General features: G+C 47.1%; 1 protein-coding gene across 2 annotated transcripts in view; it reads right to left on the bottom strand.

Annotated features, from left to right (window-relative positions):
• MVB12B (multivesicular body subunit 12B) overlaps positions 1-17,412 on the bottom strand; it is a 148,913-nt gene that overhangs the window by 76,285 nt on the left and 55,216 nt on the right. For both annotated transcript variants that reach the window (XM_060251271.1, XM_060251270.1), the window contains exon 7: positions 1,772-1,869. In XM_060251271.1, coding sequence (XP_060107254.1) covers positions 1,772-1,869 — 98 coding nt within the window. The remainder of the gene's footprint in view (positions 1-1,771; positions 1,870-17,412) is intronic.

The following is a 17,412-nucleotide window of genomic DNA, read 5'->3' as shown; positions in this document are numbered from 1 at the left end:
CCTCCCCTCCTGAAAATTTTTTTAAAAAACACCTTTTTCCCAGACAAGTAATTTTCCACTTGCACATTACCATAATTCAGCATGTTCTGTGGAAATTTAGGAATAAAAACAGCATGCATGGCAGAGGTTAGATGAGGCCAAAGGGTCTTGAAATGCTTAAGAGAAAGCTGGGTCTATAAATATGTTAAGTAAGATCATTATGTTCCCAAATAACCACTAGCCAGACACCCCTGAATAATTCACAAGGCAGGACATGATGGAGAAAGTGACCCTCAGCTGTATTCCCCCCAAGAATATGATAATCTGGAGTATATTACTTCTGACTACAGAACCTCTATTTTCTTCTCTAATAATGGCTAACAAGTCTGGGACAAGATAATTCACAGCTCCAGTTGGCCGGACTGCACAGACAGTTGTGACCAAGGATTTCTTTCACTGCCAGAGAATACTTTGGTATAATTCTCCAACGGTGATAAATTCCCAGAGGGGGTCTAAATAGAAAGCCTCCACATGGCTGAAGCCTCCAGGTGACTGTAACAGCTGTTAGTGTTGACAGATGCAACAGTCAGTCAGAGATTTGTGTCCTGGCCCTGCCTCTTGCTGTCGCTTCTACAGTCAGAATTTTTGAGGGACTGTCTGGACACACATGGAGCTATCAATATGGAACTGGTATCCTTAGGCCTCAGATTCAGTAGGAGCTCACAGGAGCACAGCTCCTGAACCTGTCTGAGATCTCTACCTCCTCCTTCTGAGAGTTCAACCTCCTTGTCCATTGAATAGCATGCGCAGCTGCATAACAATCCCTGGATGAGCTCCACCACCTATTTTTCTACAAAACGACCCCTGGGTACCCTAATATGGAAGCTCAGAACGGCACACATGCTCTCCTCAACCCTATCCTCACAACAGCATGTAAAGTAGTTTAGGACAAATAAACCAACACTTAGTTTTATAAAATTTAAGAAACGCCTAGAACTGCACCCTCTGGTTAGAACGATGGAAGGTAAGAAAAAGTTTGTTTCTAGCCAATGAAACAGAATTCTGTCTGCATGTTTTTCAGTGCATTTTTCCAAATAAGAATGCTTCAAATGTGTTCGTGCTTAAATGAAAACTGAGATTAGGAAAGCTGGGTACCCCTGAAGGGAGCCAGGCTCCCTGGTGGTGAAAATAAACCAGCAGCTCATCCACTTGCTCACTCACTCACTCACCAGCAGTTCACAGATTCTACCTGCAGCCACAGAGAAAGAAAAAGATCATCACGGCACTGCTGTGCTTCTGACACTGATCTCTGCAGCTAGGGGGAAAAATCCATGCGATGGTGAGTGAACAAGGGGGCCAGCAGCAGCCTGGAAAGAGGGCAAAATCAAAACCCACTAGTCATCAGAAATAAGAGCTGCTGCAGTCTATCTGATGCTCCTGTTTCTACCAGTAGAACTGCTGCAGTGCCAAAGAGTGGGCATGCGAACACAGCAAAGAACTGGAACAGAACCCTCTGTCTGCCTGTAGGTCCCATTAAAACCAACAACTACTGCAGCCGATCAGAGACTGCTCACCAAATGGTGGCTCCTTCTAGGATTCCGATGTGAACCAAGCCCAAGGGCCACTCTCTATATCCCTGCATCATGGTAACAGATTATGGGGTTCACCTTTCACATCATATTTTTAATGTGTGCCTGCAAAGTTAGAGCTGCTATTGTCAGACAAGCTGGACCACAGTGTTAAGCCCATATGTAACAAACAACTCCAGTAACCAATGCAGTCAGTGTCTTACCTGATATGGCATACAAATTAGAGTGCTGGTACTCGAAGTCCGGCCGTGTGCCATGCCCTTTCCCTCGAAAGCTGGCAGGAAGTGTCAGGGATATATGCCTAATAAAGAAAGAAAGGAGATAACATTAGCAGAGAGCTATAAAGAGAAACTGCCAGCAATGTAATCAGGAGGAAGCAATGGGAGCTCTGGATGCAACCTGGGTAGCGGCACAAAAAAAAGCTTCGAAAGATCACCTATTATACCAAACATTTGAAGTTGCCTTATACAGAGTCAGGCCTTTGGTCCATCCAGCCCAGCATGGTCTACTCTGTTTACTGTTGACTCTTCGAGGCCATTCCCAACCCACCTCCTTAGTTTCCTTTGATTGTATCTTTGGCATATTACCGATCTACTCATTAATCATCTTACCTAATATGTTGACATTATTTTAACATTGCTATGTATCTCCCCCCACAAGATTGCAGAAGAAAAAAAATGACACCAGTTTGCCAGGAGGCTTAGTGAGGGCAGCTGGTCAGGCAGAATGAGAACCAGTGAGGCTTTGTATTGATCCTGAGCCTGCAGCCTAATGCAATAGAGAACATCTAACTACTGAATCCTGATGAATGAGCATGGGGGTGGGGAGAGAATCATACATTTATGGTGTTCGAGAACAGTATCTAAAATCCAGGAAAGGCTTTGAAGAGTAGCAGGAATTTTGGATTTCAGCAGAAGCATTCTAAAACTTCCTCAGCCACCCTAACCCCACCCTGCCAGCAGTTCACAAGAGGTGGGGGGTAGAGTTGGGAGTCTGGCTTGGATGTAGTAATTACTTGGGACAGCGCTAACACTGCCAATCCTAATTTTTTTTACCTTTGGATAAATTCCTTCCCGTAAAGGGGAAGACAGGAAGCATAATCAAAGCTGAGTGTGCTCTGAGATAATACTGTGAAGGAACAAAACAACCAGACTCAGTAAAAGTGAACATTCTGAGATCCCTGTGGTTCTTTGTTTGTTGCTTTTTGAATCAAGTTCCTTGCTAGGGATGGGCATGAACCCCATTTGTGTGGTTCAGTTTGTGGCTGAACCACAAATGGAACCAAGAACCGATACACCAAATCAGCTGGTATTCATTCGTGAGCCATTTAAAGTTTAAACCACTACTTTCTGCTCCCCATGGCTTGTTACAGGGAGCAGAAAGTGGGGGTTTAAATGGTTCTGAGGCAGATAAACTCCTGCTTTCTGCTCTTCATGAACCACCACAAACAGCATCAAAATGACAGTTGTTTAGGTGGTGAACATTGCTTCCCGAACCATGAACCAGCCAAAATTCATGATGAACTTTAGTTTGTCCACCGGTTCATGCCCATCCCTATTCCTAGCCCTTTAGGTTGCAAAGGCAGACTAGAATATTGGTAAAGCCTGATGAAATCACAGAAGTTGGGAAATCGGAAAGGTAAGCCAAAAAACAGGGTAAAGAGGGTGGGGTTTTAGTGTTCAGAATATTTCTGAACCTTTGACAATGGGAGAAATAAGCAAAATGTTTACATATGTGCTTGACATATGTAATTTGCAGACCAATCCTATGCATGATTACAAGTCATGCAGCTTACCAGTCTCCTGGTTTCCCCTTGAGAAAGCCTTTACAGGTTTGCAATTTTACAAGTGTTCTTTACACCCAGTCCAATGAGTAAATAACAACTTTGATTTGGAGCCTCCACTGCCAAGGCCCTAACTTTCTGGGCCAATGCAAATTAAAGCTTAATCTGAAGAATCTCTCATTGGGGAGAGAGACAATAAAAGTAAATATGATCTGTGAAGTATATTGATGTAAGGCTACACTCTTTAATGGTCAAAACCATCATCTTACACATGAAGCTTCCTTATGCTGAATCAGATCCTTGGTCCACCAAGGTCAGTACTGTCTTCTCATACTGGCATGGCTCTTCAAGGTCTCAGGTGGAGATCTTTCACATCACCTACTACCTGATTCCTTTAGCTGGAGATGCCCAAGATTAAACCTGAGACCTTCTGTATGCCAAGCAGATGCTTTACCACTGAGCCATCCATGGTCTTTTCCAATCTTCAACGATGCCAGAAGCATACTGCCAGTGCTAATCAGTGCAGATGGTACAACAAGAGTATAAAATGTTCACTAAGGAGATGAACAGGCCTATTTTGCACTAGCTGACACTAGTATTCAAGGACAGCCCCATTCAGTATGGTTGCCAAATCTAGAGATAACAAAAGCATGAATCAACAAGGCAAGATCTCTATCATCCAAGGAATGGCAAAGACTATACAGTATTCCAGAAGCTAAAGACACTGCAGATAGCTCCTTGAATCCTAGCATTTTCCAAAGGAGCTGGGAGCAACAGGTCTCCCTGACCATTTAAACAGTCAATCACACAATAGCAGTAATGTTAATTTGTGGAAACTCTTCAGTTGTAGAGCACCTGCTTTGCAAACAGAAGACTGTGGGTTTATTTCTGGTATTTCCAGATAAAGGATCTCAGGTGTTTGGAAGGACCTTCCTCTTCCAAAGACCAAGAAGAGCCATTGCCAGGCAGAGTGAGCTATAATTAATTCAATGGACTAATGGTCTGACTTAAATAACTCGGCTTCATATTTACGGGCATGCTGGATTCAGTTTGCAGGCAGAAGATCCCAGATTCAATCATTGGCATCTCCAGGTGCGGGATACCAAGTAGCAGGTGTTGGAAATGACTGGTACCTGAGATCCCAGAGAAACTCTCAGAATAGACAATAATGGGATAGATAGACCAGGGGTCTGACTCCAGATAAAAGTCACTTCTCATAAGCAGCAACCAACATCCTTTACATTCAGAAGGCCTCAGGCTAGTCTCAAATAGCAAATACTAAGAAAATCCTTGCACTGCCTGATGACTGGAGCATCTAGAAGAGTCAATGGATCAATTATCTGATGTGCTATAAGGCAGCCACCACTCTATGTCCATAAGCTGCTTTGACAGCTTTTTGTAAAAGTTAAAAAGTGAAGCACATCCACATACCTCTGCCAGCAACCACAGGATCAAAAAGTGATCCCGGGTTTTGTAACATGCAGACTAGGGAAATCAAATAAATCATAGGCCACCACCTCCCATTCCAAGCCCAAAAGGTGTCCCACTAGCCCTTTCTCCAGCTCATTCTGGGTTCAGCTTCAACTTTTTCACCCTCATCCGTTTGACCACACCAGGTAAGAGCTTCTACCTGCTAGCCGATGGCAGAAATGCATTTTCCGGATGGTTATAAAACACCCTGTCAGTTTGCACTGTAGACAAAAATCAGATATGTGGAATGTTTCCCCCACCCACACACATAGACCCCATCATGGGGGGAGGGGGGGAACCAGCCCAATTTATAAAATCCCCAAGTTCCTAAACACATATCGTTACAATCGTGAGCAGCTTGGCGGCATATGGCAAATCAATTACTAGCTTCAATTCTGAAACATACACATAGGGGGGAAAAATCCTGAACAAAGCCGGGGTGGGAGGAGGGAGAAGAGGATCAGCAATCGTGTTGCAGGAACAATCAAGGAACAATGGCTGAGTCGAGATTAACGGCGGCCACTGGAGTTTTGAATACAATTAATCATCATTCCAGGCAACGGGAAGCCATATTGACACGGGTGCTACATTTGAATATTTAATTAGGGCGAAGTTCTTTATCATATTATCACAGGCAGGGGGGAGAGAGAAAGAGGAGGTCTGGAACAATTCAAAACCAAATTTTCTCATTTCAAACTGCTGCTGAACAGCCCCATTTAAATGCTTGTGCCCCACCCCCCACCCCTTTCACTAATTTTGATGCCGGAGGAGGCATTCGACAAAACTGAGTTGGGGGAGGGAATCACTTAAGTTGATCAGAAATGCATGGTGGGTGGGCAGGTGGAGGTTTTTGCTGATCCTAAGTGAGGGAGCAGAATGTCCAAACAAAGGCAAATAGATTGATAGACAGTATATCTGTCTAAGCCAGGGCCACACAAAGCACAGGATGTCCTGTCCAGAGAAGCTCACACAATCGTACCCTCCCAGGTTGAGCCTGGGAGCATGTGGTTGATGCAATTTTTTCATTAAATCCATAATAGTTTAAGTAAGATATGCATACCCTTGCCTATCCAGCAACCTTTGAGGCTCAGGTCCAGGGCTCTTTTTTGTAGCAGGAACTCCTTTGCATATTAGGCTACACCCGCCTGATGTAGCCAATCCTCCAAGAGCTTACAGGGCTCTTCTTACAGGGCCTACCGTAAGCTCTTGGAGGACTGGCTATATCAGGGGGCTGTAGCCTAATATGCAAAGGAGATCCTGCTACAAAGAAAGCCCTGCTCAGGTCTAATCTTGATCTGACCTAAAAGTGAATTCAGACCTTACTAGCAAGGAACGGTAGAAAGAAAAAAGGGAGCTGGCAACTGAATGGTAACCAAGTGCTGTCAGGATTTCTTCTGCCCAGTCCCAAGACTCTGACTCCTGAGTTCTTGGGAGAAGAGACTGAGCAGGACCTGAGGGATCAGGAAGGGCCCAGCACTGTGCAGGAGCCTGCTGCCAATGTTCCAGCACAGCCAAGGGCCCCCCTGCCAAAGCCTAAAAGGGAGACCCCACTATTGGTCCCTGAAATAACCACCAGGCCTCTGCCGAGCAGGATGTCCACCCAGGCCCACAACCCCTCAGGGGATGACTGCAGGAATGGTGGAGGCAGAAGGTTCAGGCCAAGGTGGCCCAAAGGAGACAAAGCACTCAACTGGTTGCATGCAACCCCATCCCAGAGCCAGGCAGTGCAGACGATAATTCTTCAGAGGATCCTGGCCAAAGCACAACCACTGCTCCCAAGGAGACCTGATTGGGCCAGCCTGCAGAGCAGAAGACAAGGGCACGATTGTGTGAACTAACCTTATGATCCAACCATTTCTTGCTTTCTATTGGTAGCAGCTGGTAGAGGCTGCTACAGAACCTGGAAACTTCTGGTGGCCTGGGGAGGCCCAAACAGTCTTCTCTTACTGAAAAGCAAAGGTCTGTTCAGAAGTTCTCAACTTCTTGTATGCAGTATATGAGAAGAGAATAGGGTAGGGAAATCTGTTTTAATGAGGAATGAAACAGTTGCAGCCTCTCTGGAGCCATAATTAGAACAAACTAATTGAAGTAGTGTTTTGACACACTTTCCAAACACACGGGCGACACATGACAGATTTGCAACTTCGCCTGCCGTACAGCAAGGGCACCACGTGTGAGGGAAGGAAACCGCTCAGCGCGCAATACCCATTTGCATTCTTTGTGTGCCAGCAATGTGCTGTTCACCACCATTCCAGCCTCAGCTCTGAAAAGCTGCCAGTGAAAGATATGAACAGTAATTGCTAGGACTTCAGGAGAATCTCTAATGTGAGTTTGGAGGGGGGGGGGAGAGCACTCATTAATATGAGCTAACGCCTTTTTTTTTTTTTTGCTTTAGCACAAGAAACCAATACAAGAATAATTTCCTGCTGGTGTTAGAAATTACAGAACTGAAATGGGGTGTCACTGAAACCTAGGCAGCATTACTCCAGGAATGAGCATCCATGTGAAGAAAAGGCCTATTTTCCCAGTGCCTCTCCTGACCTGCACCAAAGGACAAGCTTTGCCCACTCATAGTCATAGTCCTGGCCATTTGGGGAGCAAGCTCCACCTACTCTTTCACTGTCTGCTCTGGTGGAAGAACCAGCTTCCCGGGCTTTCCTTTTATCATGGAAAGCAAGTGGACTGGAAAAGTGGACCCCAACCTTTTTGGTACGGTGACCCAAAAGTCCAAATTTACTTTGCATGATGACCCAACCAGGGCTGACTCAATGTTTTTGGGTACCTTAGGCAAACTATGACCTTGGCACCTGCATTGTGTTTTTTTTTAAAGTACCAACCAACAGTCAACGAACATCACCAAAAGGGTGATGCTGCCCCCACTATGAACTCCAAGCAAGTGGGAGCTCACTGCTGCACAAGAGAACCACCATTTGGGAAGGATGGACCCACTTTTGGGTCCCAGCTCCCAGGTTGGGAAAACCTGGCCTGGAAGTCTGGTTGGGAAAGGAGAGGATGTGCTTTTTATCTGGAGATGTAAAGAAACTGCTGAGCCCTGAAATAAAAGCCACAGAAGAGGGGGGACAGTTTGGAGAAAACAAACAGCAGGAAAGTTTAAACAGGTCTTAATGCCACTACACTTCCACAAGATGCAAAACCACAAGAGGGAAAGAGCCTCAGCTATGCATGCCATCTCGAGTTAAAAGATTCAGGCAGTAGCGAAGTGCGAAGGGGATTTTTTTTTTTAACCAATTAAGGTCTATTGAACCAGAAAAATATTGGTATTCCTGAATATTCGTGAATACTGGTATCACTATTGTACTGGTATTCAGGTAAATATCCAGGAAACCAAATTTATTTGGCTCCATTATACCCTATGCCATCCGCATAGGGTATGAGAATTTCACTCACCGAGTCATGGCCACAGCAGTGCAAATCTCTGATAAGGTATTTTTCCTATATTTATCCGGCTCAGTTTATACCCAGAGCACAGGATCTACAGGCAGTATCTATCACATCACCTATCAGCAGGGGTGGAATTCTAGCAGGAGCGCCTTTGTATATTAGGCCACATACCCCTGATGTAGCCAATCCTCCAATAGCTTACAAAAAAGAGCCTTGTAAGCTTTTGGAATTTGGCTACATCAGGGGGTGTGGCCCTAATATGAAAGGGGCTCCTGCTAGAATTCTACCCCTGCCTATCAGACAGTAGATGATGTGAAGGACCTCTGCCTGAGACTCTGGAATACTGCTGCCAGTAGAAAATACAGACCTTGAAGGACCAGTGGTCTGATTCAGCATAAGGCAGCTTCAGGTGGGTTCCTTACACAATGAAAGAAGGTTCAGGCAAAGGAATCCATACCCTGCACAAACTCACTGCCCCCACTCTTAAAGCTCTCCACAGTCTCAGGCTACCTTGTCTTTCCTGCCCATATTTTCCAGTAGGCCCCCTAACTCTACTGCCACACCTGGGAAAAGGGAACAGCAAACATGTTTTGGGCATATTCTCAGGGTTAGAGCCTATGGCAACCTTTTGCCAAATCTTCCAACAGAGAAAGATGTCTTGTGATGGAGAAAAGGACCATTCTCTCTGTTGGAGGAAGATTTGGCAGAAGGGAAGCCATCAGATTCAATTTAGTAGATATTGAAGGATCCACCCCAATGTTTTGGGATGTATGCAAATGTGTATATTTAAATGTAATACATGAAGCCATCCTACTCAGAGCTTAGGGTATGAAGTTGCCTTATAGTAAAGGCCATTAGTCCCTCTATCCCAATGTTATCTGGCAGCATCTCTCCAGGGTCTTAGGCAGAGAACTATCTTTTTAAGAATCTACTTACCTGAGATTAGTTTTAACTGCAAGTGAAAGGGACTGCTTATGGGACATCCCACAAGAAAAACATGTGCCATGTCACAAAGCTAGGAACCCTTCACCTCATATTGCTTCACATGCAGAAGGCCCCAGGTTCAATCTCTGGCATCTCTTTTTAAAAGGACCCCAAGATGCAGGTATCGGAAGAGATCCTTTTCTGCCAAAGACCTTGGAAAGTTGCTGCTAATCCTATTGAGCTAGAAAGACCTACAAATTTGCTGAGACTACAACTGAGGCCTTGGCCTCTTTGTTATCAGGGCTGTACATGAAAGATTATCAGAACTGTAATAGGAAATCTGATCACAGATATATGATTTAAAAGCCTCCTTTTTCCTCTATGATTGGCTGAAATAAACAACAGTCTACAACAAATGTACAAGGCTATTCTGCAATGAGACTGTACCAGAAACAATTTATTTATTGATTTATAATTTAGATTTATAAATCACCTTTCTCTGAGTTCACAGAGCTCAGGGAAGTTAGCAACAGAAGACTATACAATTTAAAACCCAATAGTTAAAAACAACATCAGATGGCAGCAAAACAAGTACAAACTGCCTTGCTGGAGGGAAGGAAAGGAGTGCCAGGTAAGACGGTACCCTTTGCTGTCCTCAACCAAAAGCCTAGCGGGACATCTCTGCCTTGTATGCCCTGTGGAACTGCACCAGGTCCTACAGGGTGTGGATGTTGAACTGCACCAGGTCCTACAGGGTGTGGATGTTATTTGGCAGACAGTTCTACCAGGTGGGACAGCCGGACCTCTTTAGGGCTAGGGATCATCAGTAAGAGTAAGTTGTTCTCAGCAGAATGTAACGCTCTTTACGGGACATACCACAAGAGGCGGCCCTGAAGATATGTGGGTTCCAGACTGCTCAAGGCTTTAGAGGTCAGTATCAAAATCTTGAGCCTGACCCGGTATTCCACTGGAAGTCAGTGCAGCTGGCACAGCACAGGTTGAATGCGTGCTGTCCATGGCATTCCCATCAAGACCCGCACCATGGCATTCTGGACCAGCTGGAGTTTATGGATCAGTCTCAAGGGCAGGTTGGTGTAAAGCAAAATACAGTAATCTGATCTGGAGGTGACTGTTGCATGGATTACAGTGGCCAGGTCAGGGCGAGATAGAAAAGAAATCAGTTGCCTTGCCTGGTGCAGCAGGTAAAATGCCAGCTTGGCAAAGTTTATGATCTGGGCCTCCACTGCTAAGGAGGTGTTCAAGACCTTTAGGTTTTACCAAGCATAATTTTGATTTTGATAAAATATTAATGTCTGGACCACATAAAGTAATCAAGAAGGTATATAATTATATGTTACAAATTAAGCTGGAGGACGAAACGGTTAAAGAATCCATGATAAAATGGGCAAAAAACTTGAAGAAAAACATTACCTTAGAACAATGGGCCCTTCTCTGGAAAAATAACTACAAAATTATTAAACCGGTCAATTTTAGAGAAATTTTTTTTAAACTTTTCCATAGGTGGTACATTACGCCGGTTCAACTGAGTAAAATTAATCCATCTTTCCCCCCCGAAATGTTGGAAGTGTGGACTATTGACAGGCTCGTTTTTCCACTTGTGGTGGTTTTGTGAATTAGCTAAAAAATATTGGGTGGCTGTGCATAGGTTACTAACAGAGATATTAAAGGTGAATATACATCTCAAACCAGAGATAATGTTACTCTCGATTGTCCGAAATGAAATCCCACGAGAAGATGAGTATATCACAGTTTACATTCTGACAGCGGCTAGAATTCTCTTTGCTAAAGTTTGGAGACAGAAAGGTGTCCCACAACAGGATGAATTAATTCAAAAAATATTAAATGTCGCTGAAATCGATATTTTGTCAAATATGGTAAGAGGAATGTCGAAATGCGATGCCATAAAGAAATGGGAAAAATTTTACAGTTGGCTTGAAAAAAAATGATCTGTATGGAAGAATACACAAAAAATTTTATTGTGTAATGATACTTTTATTGATAACTCAGATGGTAGATGATGTATGCTTTGTTGTATACCACAATCAACCTCTATTAGTTTATTTTTTTCTGTAATTAAGTTTATTTTGATGCAAATAAAAATTATAAAATGGAAAAAAAAAAAAGGACCACACCCAAACTGTGTGGTCTAGGACTCTGATGGATACTTCTCAGTAATAATTTTTACCTGATTTTGCACCATCGACCTTGGCCTTATTTTTTATTTCCTGAGAATGATGCGGGCGGCCCTTTTATTTTCTTCTTGATACTTTAGTAACTGTCATACTTCACCTAATCATGGACATGAATTTTTATACCTTAATGGTCATGTTTCACTGCATCATGCACTGTATATACTGACTGTACTGTACTGTTGCTGTTATGTCTTGAGACGAAAGCTAATGCACCGCATGGCGATCACGACAGAGGAGACTAGGGGGAAACCCACGGGTCCCCGGATGTAGCTTGCTAGACGCCCCGCCCACCAAGATCTGTGGCGGGAAGCTTAAATAGCCAGGATTGGACTGGTCAGACTGGGGGGCCATTCCAGGGAATGTATATAAGCGGGTCCCGGCCCGCGTGTTCCCTCTCTTGTAATGTACCACCGAATAAAGCATGTTGCCTTCAAACCGTCTCATCACGCAGTACATTACAATGGCAATGAAGGTGGGATCTTAGCCAGGTAACTTCCGAAGAGCGACTTCGCGGAGCTGGCTGGAGACGAAGAAGGCACATTGTCTAGGGAGACGGAAGCACCCGCCACCGCAGCCACCATGGCTAACCCGGGCAGGACGGGTCGCCTCGAAGAGTTCAACCCCGCTAAACTGGAGAGGTGGGAGACCTACACGGAGAAGGTTGATTGCTACCTTTGAGCAAACATGATAACAGATGACAGCCGTAAGAGAGATGTGCTTCTCAGCATCTGCAGAGAGGCCACATTCAAGATCGCCAAGGGTCTCTCGGCCCCCGCGAGAATCATGGAGAAGACGTACGAGGAGATAGTCCGACACCTTACTGGGCACTTCTTGCCCCAACCCTCAATCATCGCCTGCCGATTCCTCTTCCACAAGAGGGACCAAGAGGCGGGAGAGACGGCAGCCGAATACCTGGCCACTCTCCGCCAAATTGCGGGAAACTGTAGCTTCGAGAAGTTAGAGGAGGCCCTGAGGGACTGTTTCACCTGGGGCCTGAGGGACGAAAGACTACAGCAAAAGCTCTTCGCAAAGGAAGAGCTCACCCTCCAGGGCGCCTTCAACGAAGTCACTGCGTTCAAGAGAGCCACCAAAGCTTTCCACAACCCGCGGGCAGAAGCCGTCCACCAGGAGGAGATGGCGCAGAGCACCCAGAGGAGGAGGAGACATACCAGCTACGCCACCAACCAGGGATGGGTCCGAGAGCGACCCAGCGGCCACGAGCAACCGAGAAACCAGCCACCACCAAGTGCGCCAGCTGCGGGGACCCACACGAGCGTCGGGACTGCCCCTATCGCAACGTGGACTGCAGGAACTGCGGGAAAATGGGCCACATCACGCGGGCTTGCTGGGCCAAGGCCACCCGCAGACGCCAGTCCACCAACCAAGACTCGACCGAGGACTATTTGACCGCCTCGACTAGCCTGCAGGTAATGAACTTGCCCAGCAATACCCCCGACAAGGTCAAAGTATCGATCAGGATCCCTGCCTGATGGAACTGGACTCGGGCTCCTCCATCTCCATAATTTCGAAGGAGTCCCTAAGAAAACTGTGCCCACGTGGCCAGCCCAGGCTGTGACCAGTTGGTTTTATACTATGGGACTTCCAAAAGAACCCCGTACAGATTCTGGGATGGGCCACGGTGAGGGTGGAGTTTAAGAGCTTCAGGGGGAAACTTGATATATTTGTGGTCAAACGCCAGCTCACCACACTGCTGGGCCTGGCCTGGTTTCAACCGCTGGGAATTCAGATCATGGGGGTGCAGCAGCTGGGGATGCAAGGGTTCGAGCACCTGTGCCGGGAATTCCCAGAGGTGTTTGATGGGGCCCTAGGGTGCTACAAGGGCCCTCCCATATCCTTACCCCTTGACCCCCACATGCGACCAATACGGCTGAAAGCCAGGTGGGTCCCGTTCGCTCTGAAGCCCAAAACTGAAGCAGAGCTCACAGCCCAGGGAGTGCTGGAACCGGTTTCCTATGCCACATGGGAAACCCCAATAGTTACCCCGGTGAAGCCAAACGGGGACGTGCACATATGCGCCGATTACAAGTGCACCATAAACAAGGCACTACAAAATAACCCCCACCCTGTCCCCAGTCACGTTTTGGCAGCACTAGCGGGGTCAAAATTCTTTGGGAAGCTGGACTTGGCCCAGGCGTACCAGCAGCTCCCAGTGGACACTGAGACGGCGGAAGCCTAGACCATAGTGACCCACAGGAGAGCTTTTAGGGTGCGGCGGTTGCAATTTGGGGTGAGTGTGGCTCCAGGGGTCTTTCAGAGCCTGATGGATTCTCTCCTCAAAGGGATCCTCGGGGTGCAACCGTTTTTCGATGACGTTCTGATCGCCGCACCAGACGCGGAGGAGTTCAGCAACCGTCTGCGAGAGGTGCTCCGCAGATTCCAGGTGGCCGGACTGAAAGTCAAGCAGGAAAAGTGTTCCCTCGGGGTACCGAGGGTGGACTTCTTGGGGTTTGCGGTGGACGCTGTGGGGATCCGCAGCCAACAAGACCAAGGCCATTGTGGATGCCCCGGTCCCACATGCAAGGCGGAGCTACAAAGTTTCTTGGGGTTATTAAATTTTTATCATTAATTTTTGCCCCACAAAGCGGCCATAGCAGAATCCCTCCATAGGCTCCTTGACAAAAACGCCCCGTGGGACTGGGGAAAGAAGCAGGCAGCCACTTTTCAGGCAGTCAAGGGGCTCCTCGTATCCAATAGCGTGCTCCACCATTTTGATGAAGCCCTGCTGGTGATCTTAGTGTGTGATGCGTCACCGTATGGGGTGGGCGCCGTCCTGGGTCACCAACTCCCGGATGGGTGGGATGTCCCGGTAGCCTATTACTCCAGGACCCTGACCCCCGCAGAGCGCAACTATGCCCAGATTGTTAAGGAGGCATTAGCAAACATGGCAGGGGTTCAGAAATTCGATCGCCACTGACCACAAGCCGCTCCTGGGACTCCTTGCCCAGACTGCCAGACACTGCAGATTCTGTCACAGCACGTCTTGCGGTGGAATCAGTTCCTAAACTCTTATACGTATGCCCTGGTCCACCGCCCGGGCAAAGCGATGGGACACGCGGACGCCCTCAGTCACCTGCCGCTGCCCTCCATGGATCCGGCCCCAGCCCACCATGTGATGCTCATTGAAACGCTACCGGAGAGACCCCTCCACGCCGCCTAGGTAGTGAAGGCCATGAAGCGGGACAAAATACTCGCGCGGGTTTTCGACTGGGTGGGGAGGGGATGGCCCAAGGGAAAACAGGGTGAAGAATTCAGGGCATTCACAACACGCAGGGAAGAACTGTCCACTCACAAGGAGTGTCTTCTCTGGGAAAGCAGGGTGGTGGTTATCCCCCCCCCCGTTGCGGAAACAAGTGCTGGAGGCAGGGAAACCGCCGCCCCGTCCGCCGCAGCAGCCGCGGCCCCTTCAGACCCAGTGGCCGCTCCTACTCCACAAGTAACTCCAAGGAGGTCGACCAGGGAACGCAAGGCTCCAGTATACTTGCAAGACTATGTCCTGAACTAGGAGGGAAGGAGTGTTATGTCTTGAGACGAAAGCTAATGCACCGCATGGTGATCGCTACAGAGGCGACCAGGGGGAAACCCACGGGTCCCCGGATGTAGCTCGCTAGACGCCCCGCCCACCAAGATCTGTGGCGGAAAGCTTAAATTGCCAGGATTGGACTGGTCAGACTGGGGGGCCGTTCCGGGGAATGTATATAAGTGGGACCCAGCCCACGTGTTTCCTCTCTTGTAATGTACCACCGAATAAAGCATGTTGCCTTCAAACCGTCTTGTCATGCAGTACATTACAGTTGCATTCTATATATTAACATTTGGTTTGTACACAGTTAAATATATCTGCCTTCCCCCCCCCCCTCACACACCCCATTGTGTGGCCTATTTTACTCAGTATCTTTTGTGGTATCCTGCAGAGGTCTATCTCCTCTTTTTTTGCTCTTCCTTCCTTCCCAGACAGTCCTCGATCTGATCACAAGCAACAGCTGAGTCTAGCTGCCAAAACTTTAAGGCGGCAGTAGAGCACCCAAAATGACCAGAACTAGAAACTTGATTCTTACTTGCAAAAGGAAAGCCAACATTCTTATATAAAATTAAAGCCATATTTCCTCCCAAGGATTACTGCAAGTTATTCCTCCAGATGTCAGCAGATGCCGACCATTGTGCAATTTGTAAATGTTTAAACTCTCACCAAAGCCCAGTAAAATATAAAACCAAGCTGCTCTTGAGTTCCACTATTTCTCCCTTGATTCCTATATATGGAACTCTCGGAGCCAAGAGCCCTCCCCTTTCGCCTAATCGTCCTCATCTGCAGCTGAAACACGGCAGGCTGGAAAGGCTTTCTGCATTTTCCCTCCCCTCTCCAGATGCAAATGGTACAGATAAGACCAACTTCAGAGAACAAAGCCCTTTGTGCAGACAGTCTCTGACAGGTTGTGAGGCCTAAATGGAATCCTTAAGGCGGACAGGCTGGGGTAGGTCCAAGCAGAACCCTCCAGCACATGGCCTGGTACAGCTTTCCACATACCTTGCTTTGTGGTTAGCCCCAAAGATCTATTAACAGACAAGAGCCACTGGAGCCACCCCATAAACACTTACAAGAGAGCCAAAACGTCAATTATGAAGGCTCTGAGCTGACCTCCAGGGGAAAGAGGATTTCAGAGGTGTGGTGCCACAGTCAAAAAGACCACATCCCTGGGTCACCAACTGCCTCACTTCAAGTTGTGAGGAACTCCAAAGAAACACGTTCATCAAGGAGCAGGCAGTGATTCACATACCCGGGGGCCTAGAGCATTTGGAGACTATTTATAGCAAAAACAGACCATGGTGACCACCAGTGCTATTTCCTGGCAACTAGTAGCTTTTTCTCCCTGTCCTGGTTTTCCCCAATTCAGTGGAGCAGAAGGTGCACCTCAGAAGATCTGCAGGGGGTACACCATTTAAAAATTGCTCCCATCCCCCTATGAGTATGGCACTAGTTCCTCAAGGTCAGTCCTGCCTGGGATGGGCAAGAATCACGTCATGATCCTAATTTCATGCCAAACGTGCCAGTTCATACCTAGACATATCCACAACTCTCTCATGACCCTCCATGGGGTTTCAGGGAGGTTTGTGGGGTTTGTGCTGAGAAGCAGGGGAGGGGAGAAAGAGGGATCGCTGAAATGGCTTGCATCCATTTCAGCCTTTCATCCATTTCAGGCTTTAAATGGATTTTTCAAGCCACATACGAGCAGCACTTGGACTTCACTCATGTGTGTCACCCGCTTGCAAAAGCCATTTAAAAGACACCATTCCCTTTAAATGGCTTTTGTTAAGATTCTCCCCCCTTCCGTTCTGCCACTGCCAGCAGAAAGGAGGGAGGGAAGAAAAGAGGGAGTTTCCCCAAAACTCACGAACCAAATGGGTTCGGTAAATAGGGAGGTTCGTGCGACCTCACGAACCATGAACCAGAACAAACCTCCATTTCCCCGAGGTTGTGCTCACCCCTAGTACTGTCTACTCAGACTGGCAGTGGCTCTCTGAAGTCTCAGAAAGAGGTCTTTCATATTACTTCCTACTTCCAAGCAAAGCAGATACTTTACCACTGAGCTACAGGCCCTCTCCATGGCAGCAGCCCTAAAAACTTGTTCCCTCACTCCCTCGGGGGGGGGGGGGTGTAACATGTACTTCAGAGACCCTCCATTTTAATCTATTTCTCTCTCAAGGTGGTGCTAAATCCCAGCACCTCCCTGTTCCAACTCTGCAGAAGTTTTACCATTCAGCATTATCTGAGTAAGAGAACTTGGCAGTTCGCTCCCCTACTCCTTCCGCCACCCCGGAGTAAACCATTAACCTTCCCATCAAGAGCCCTGTCCTGCAAATCACTGAGTCCCTCTTCAGGGTCATCTGGCACCCTGCTCAACACCCTGCTCCCCAACGGAGGTTGGGGAGGGGGGAGATTCCCCATCAACATTCAGAAGCTGAGACTGAAATCCCTAGGTCTCAGTAAGAAGGAGATTAAACACAGATGACACATCTTTTGTAATCTGAGTGCATT

Source organism: Heteronotia binoei, chromosome 12 (assembly GCF_032191835.1).
Source record: "Heteronotia binoei isolate CCM8104 ecotype False Entrance Well chromosome 12, APGP_CSIRO_Hbin_v1, whole genome shotgun sequence".
NCBI lineage: Eukaryota > Metazoa > Chordata > Lepidosauria > Squamata > Gekkonidae > Heteronotia > Heteronotia binoei.
Note: the sequence above shows the minus strand (reverse complement) of the source record. Positions and strands in the feature narration are given on the sequence as shown.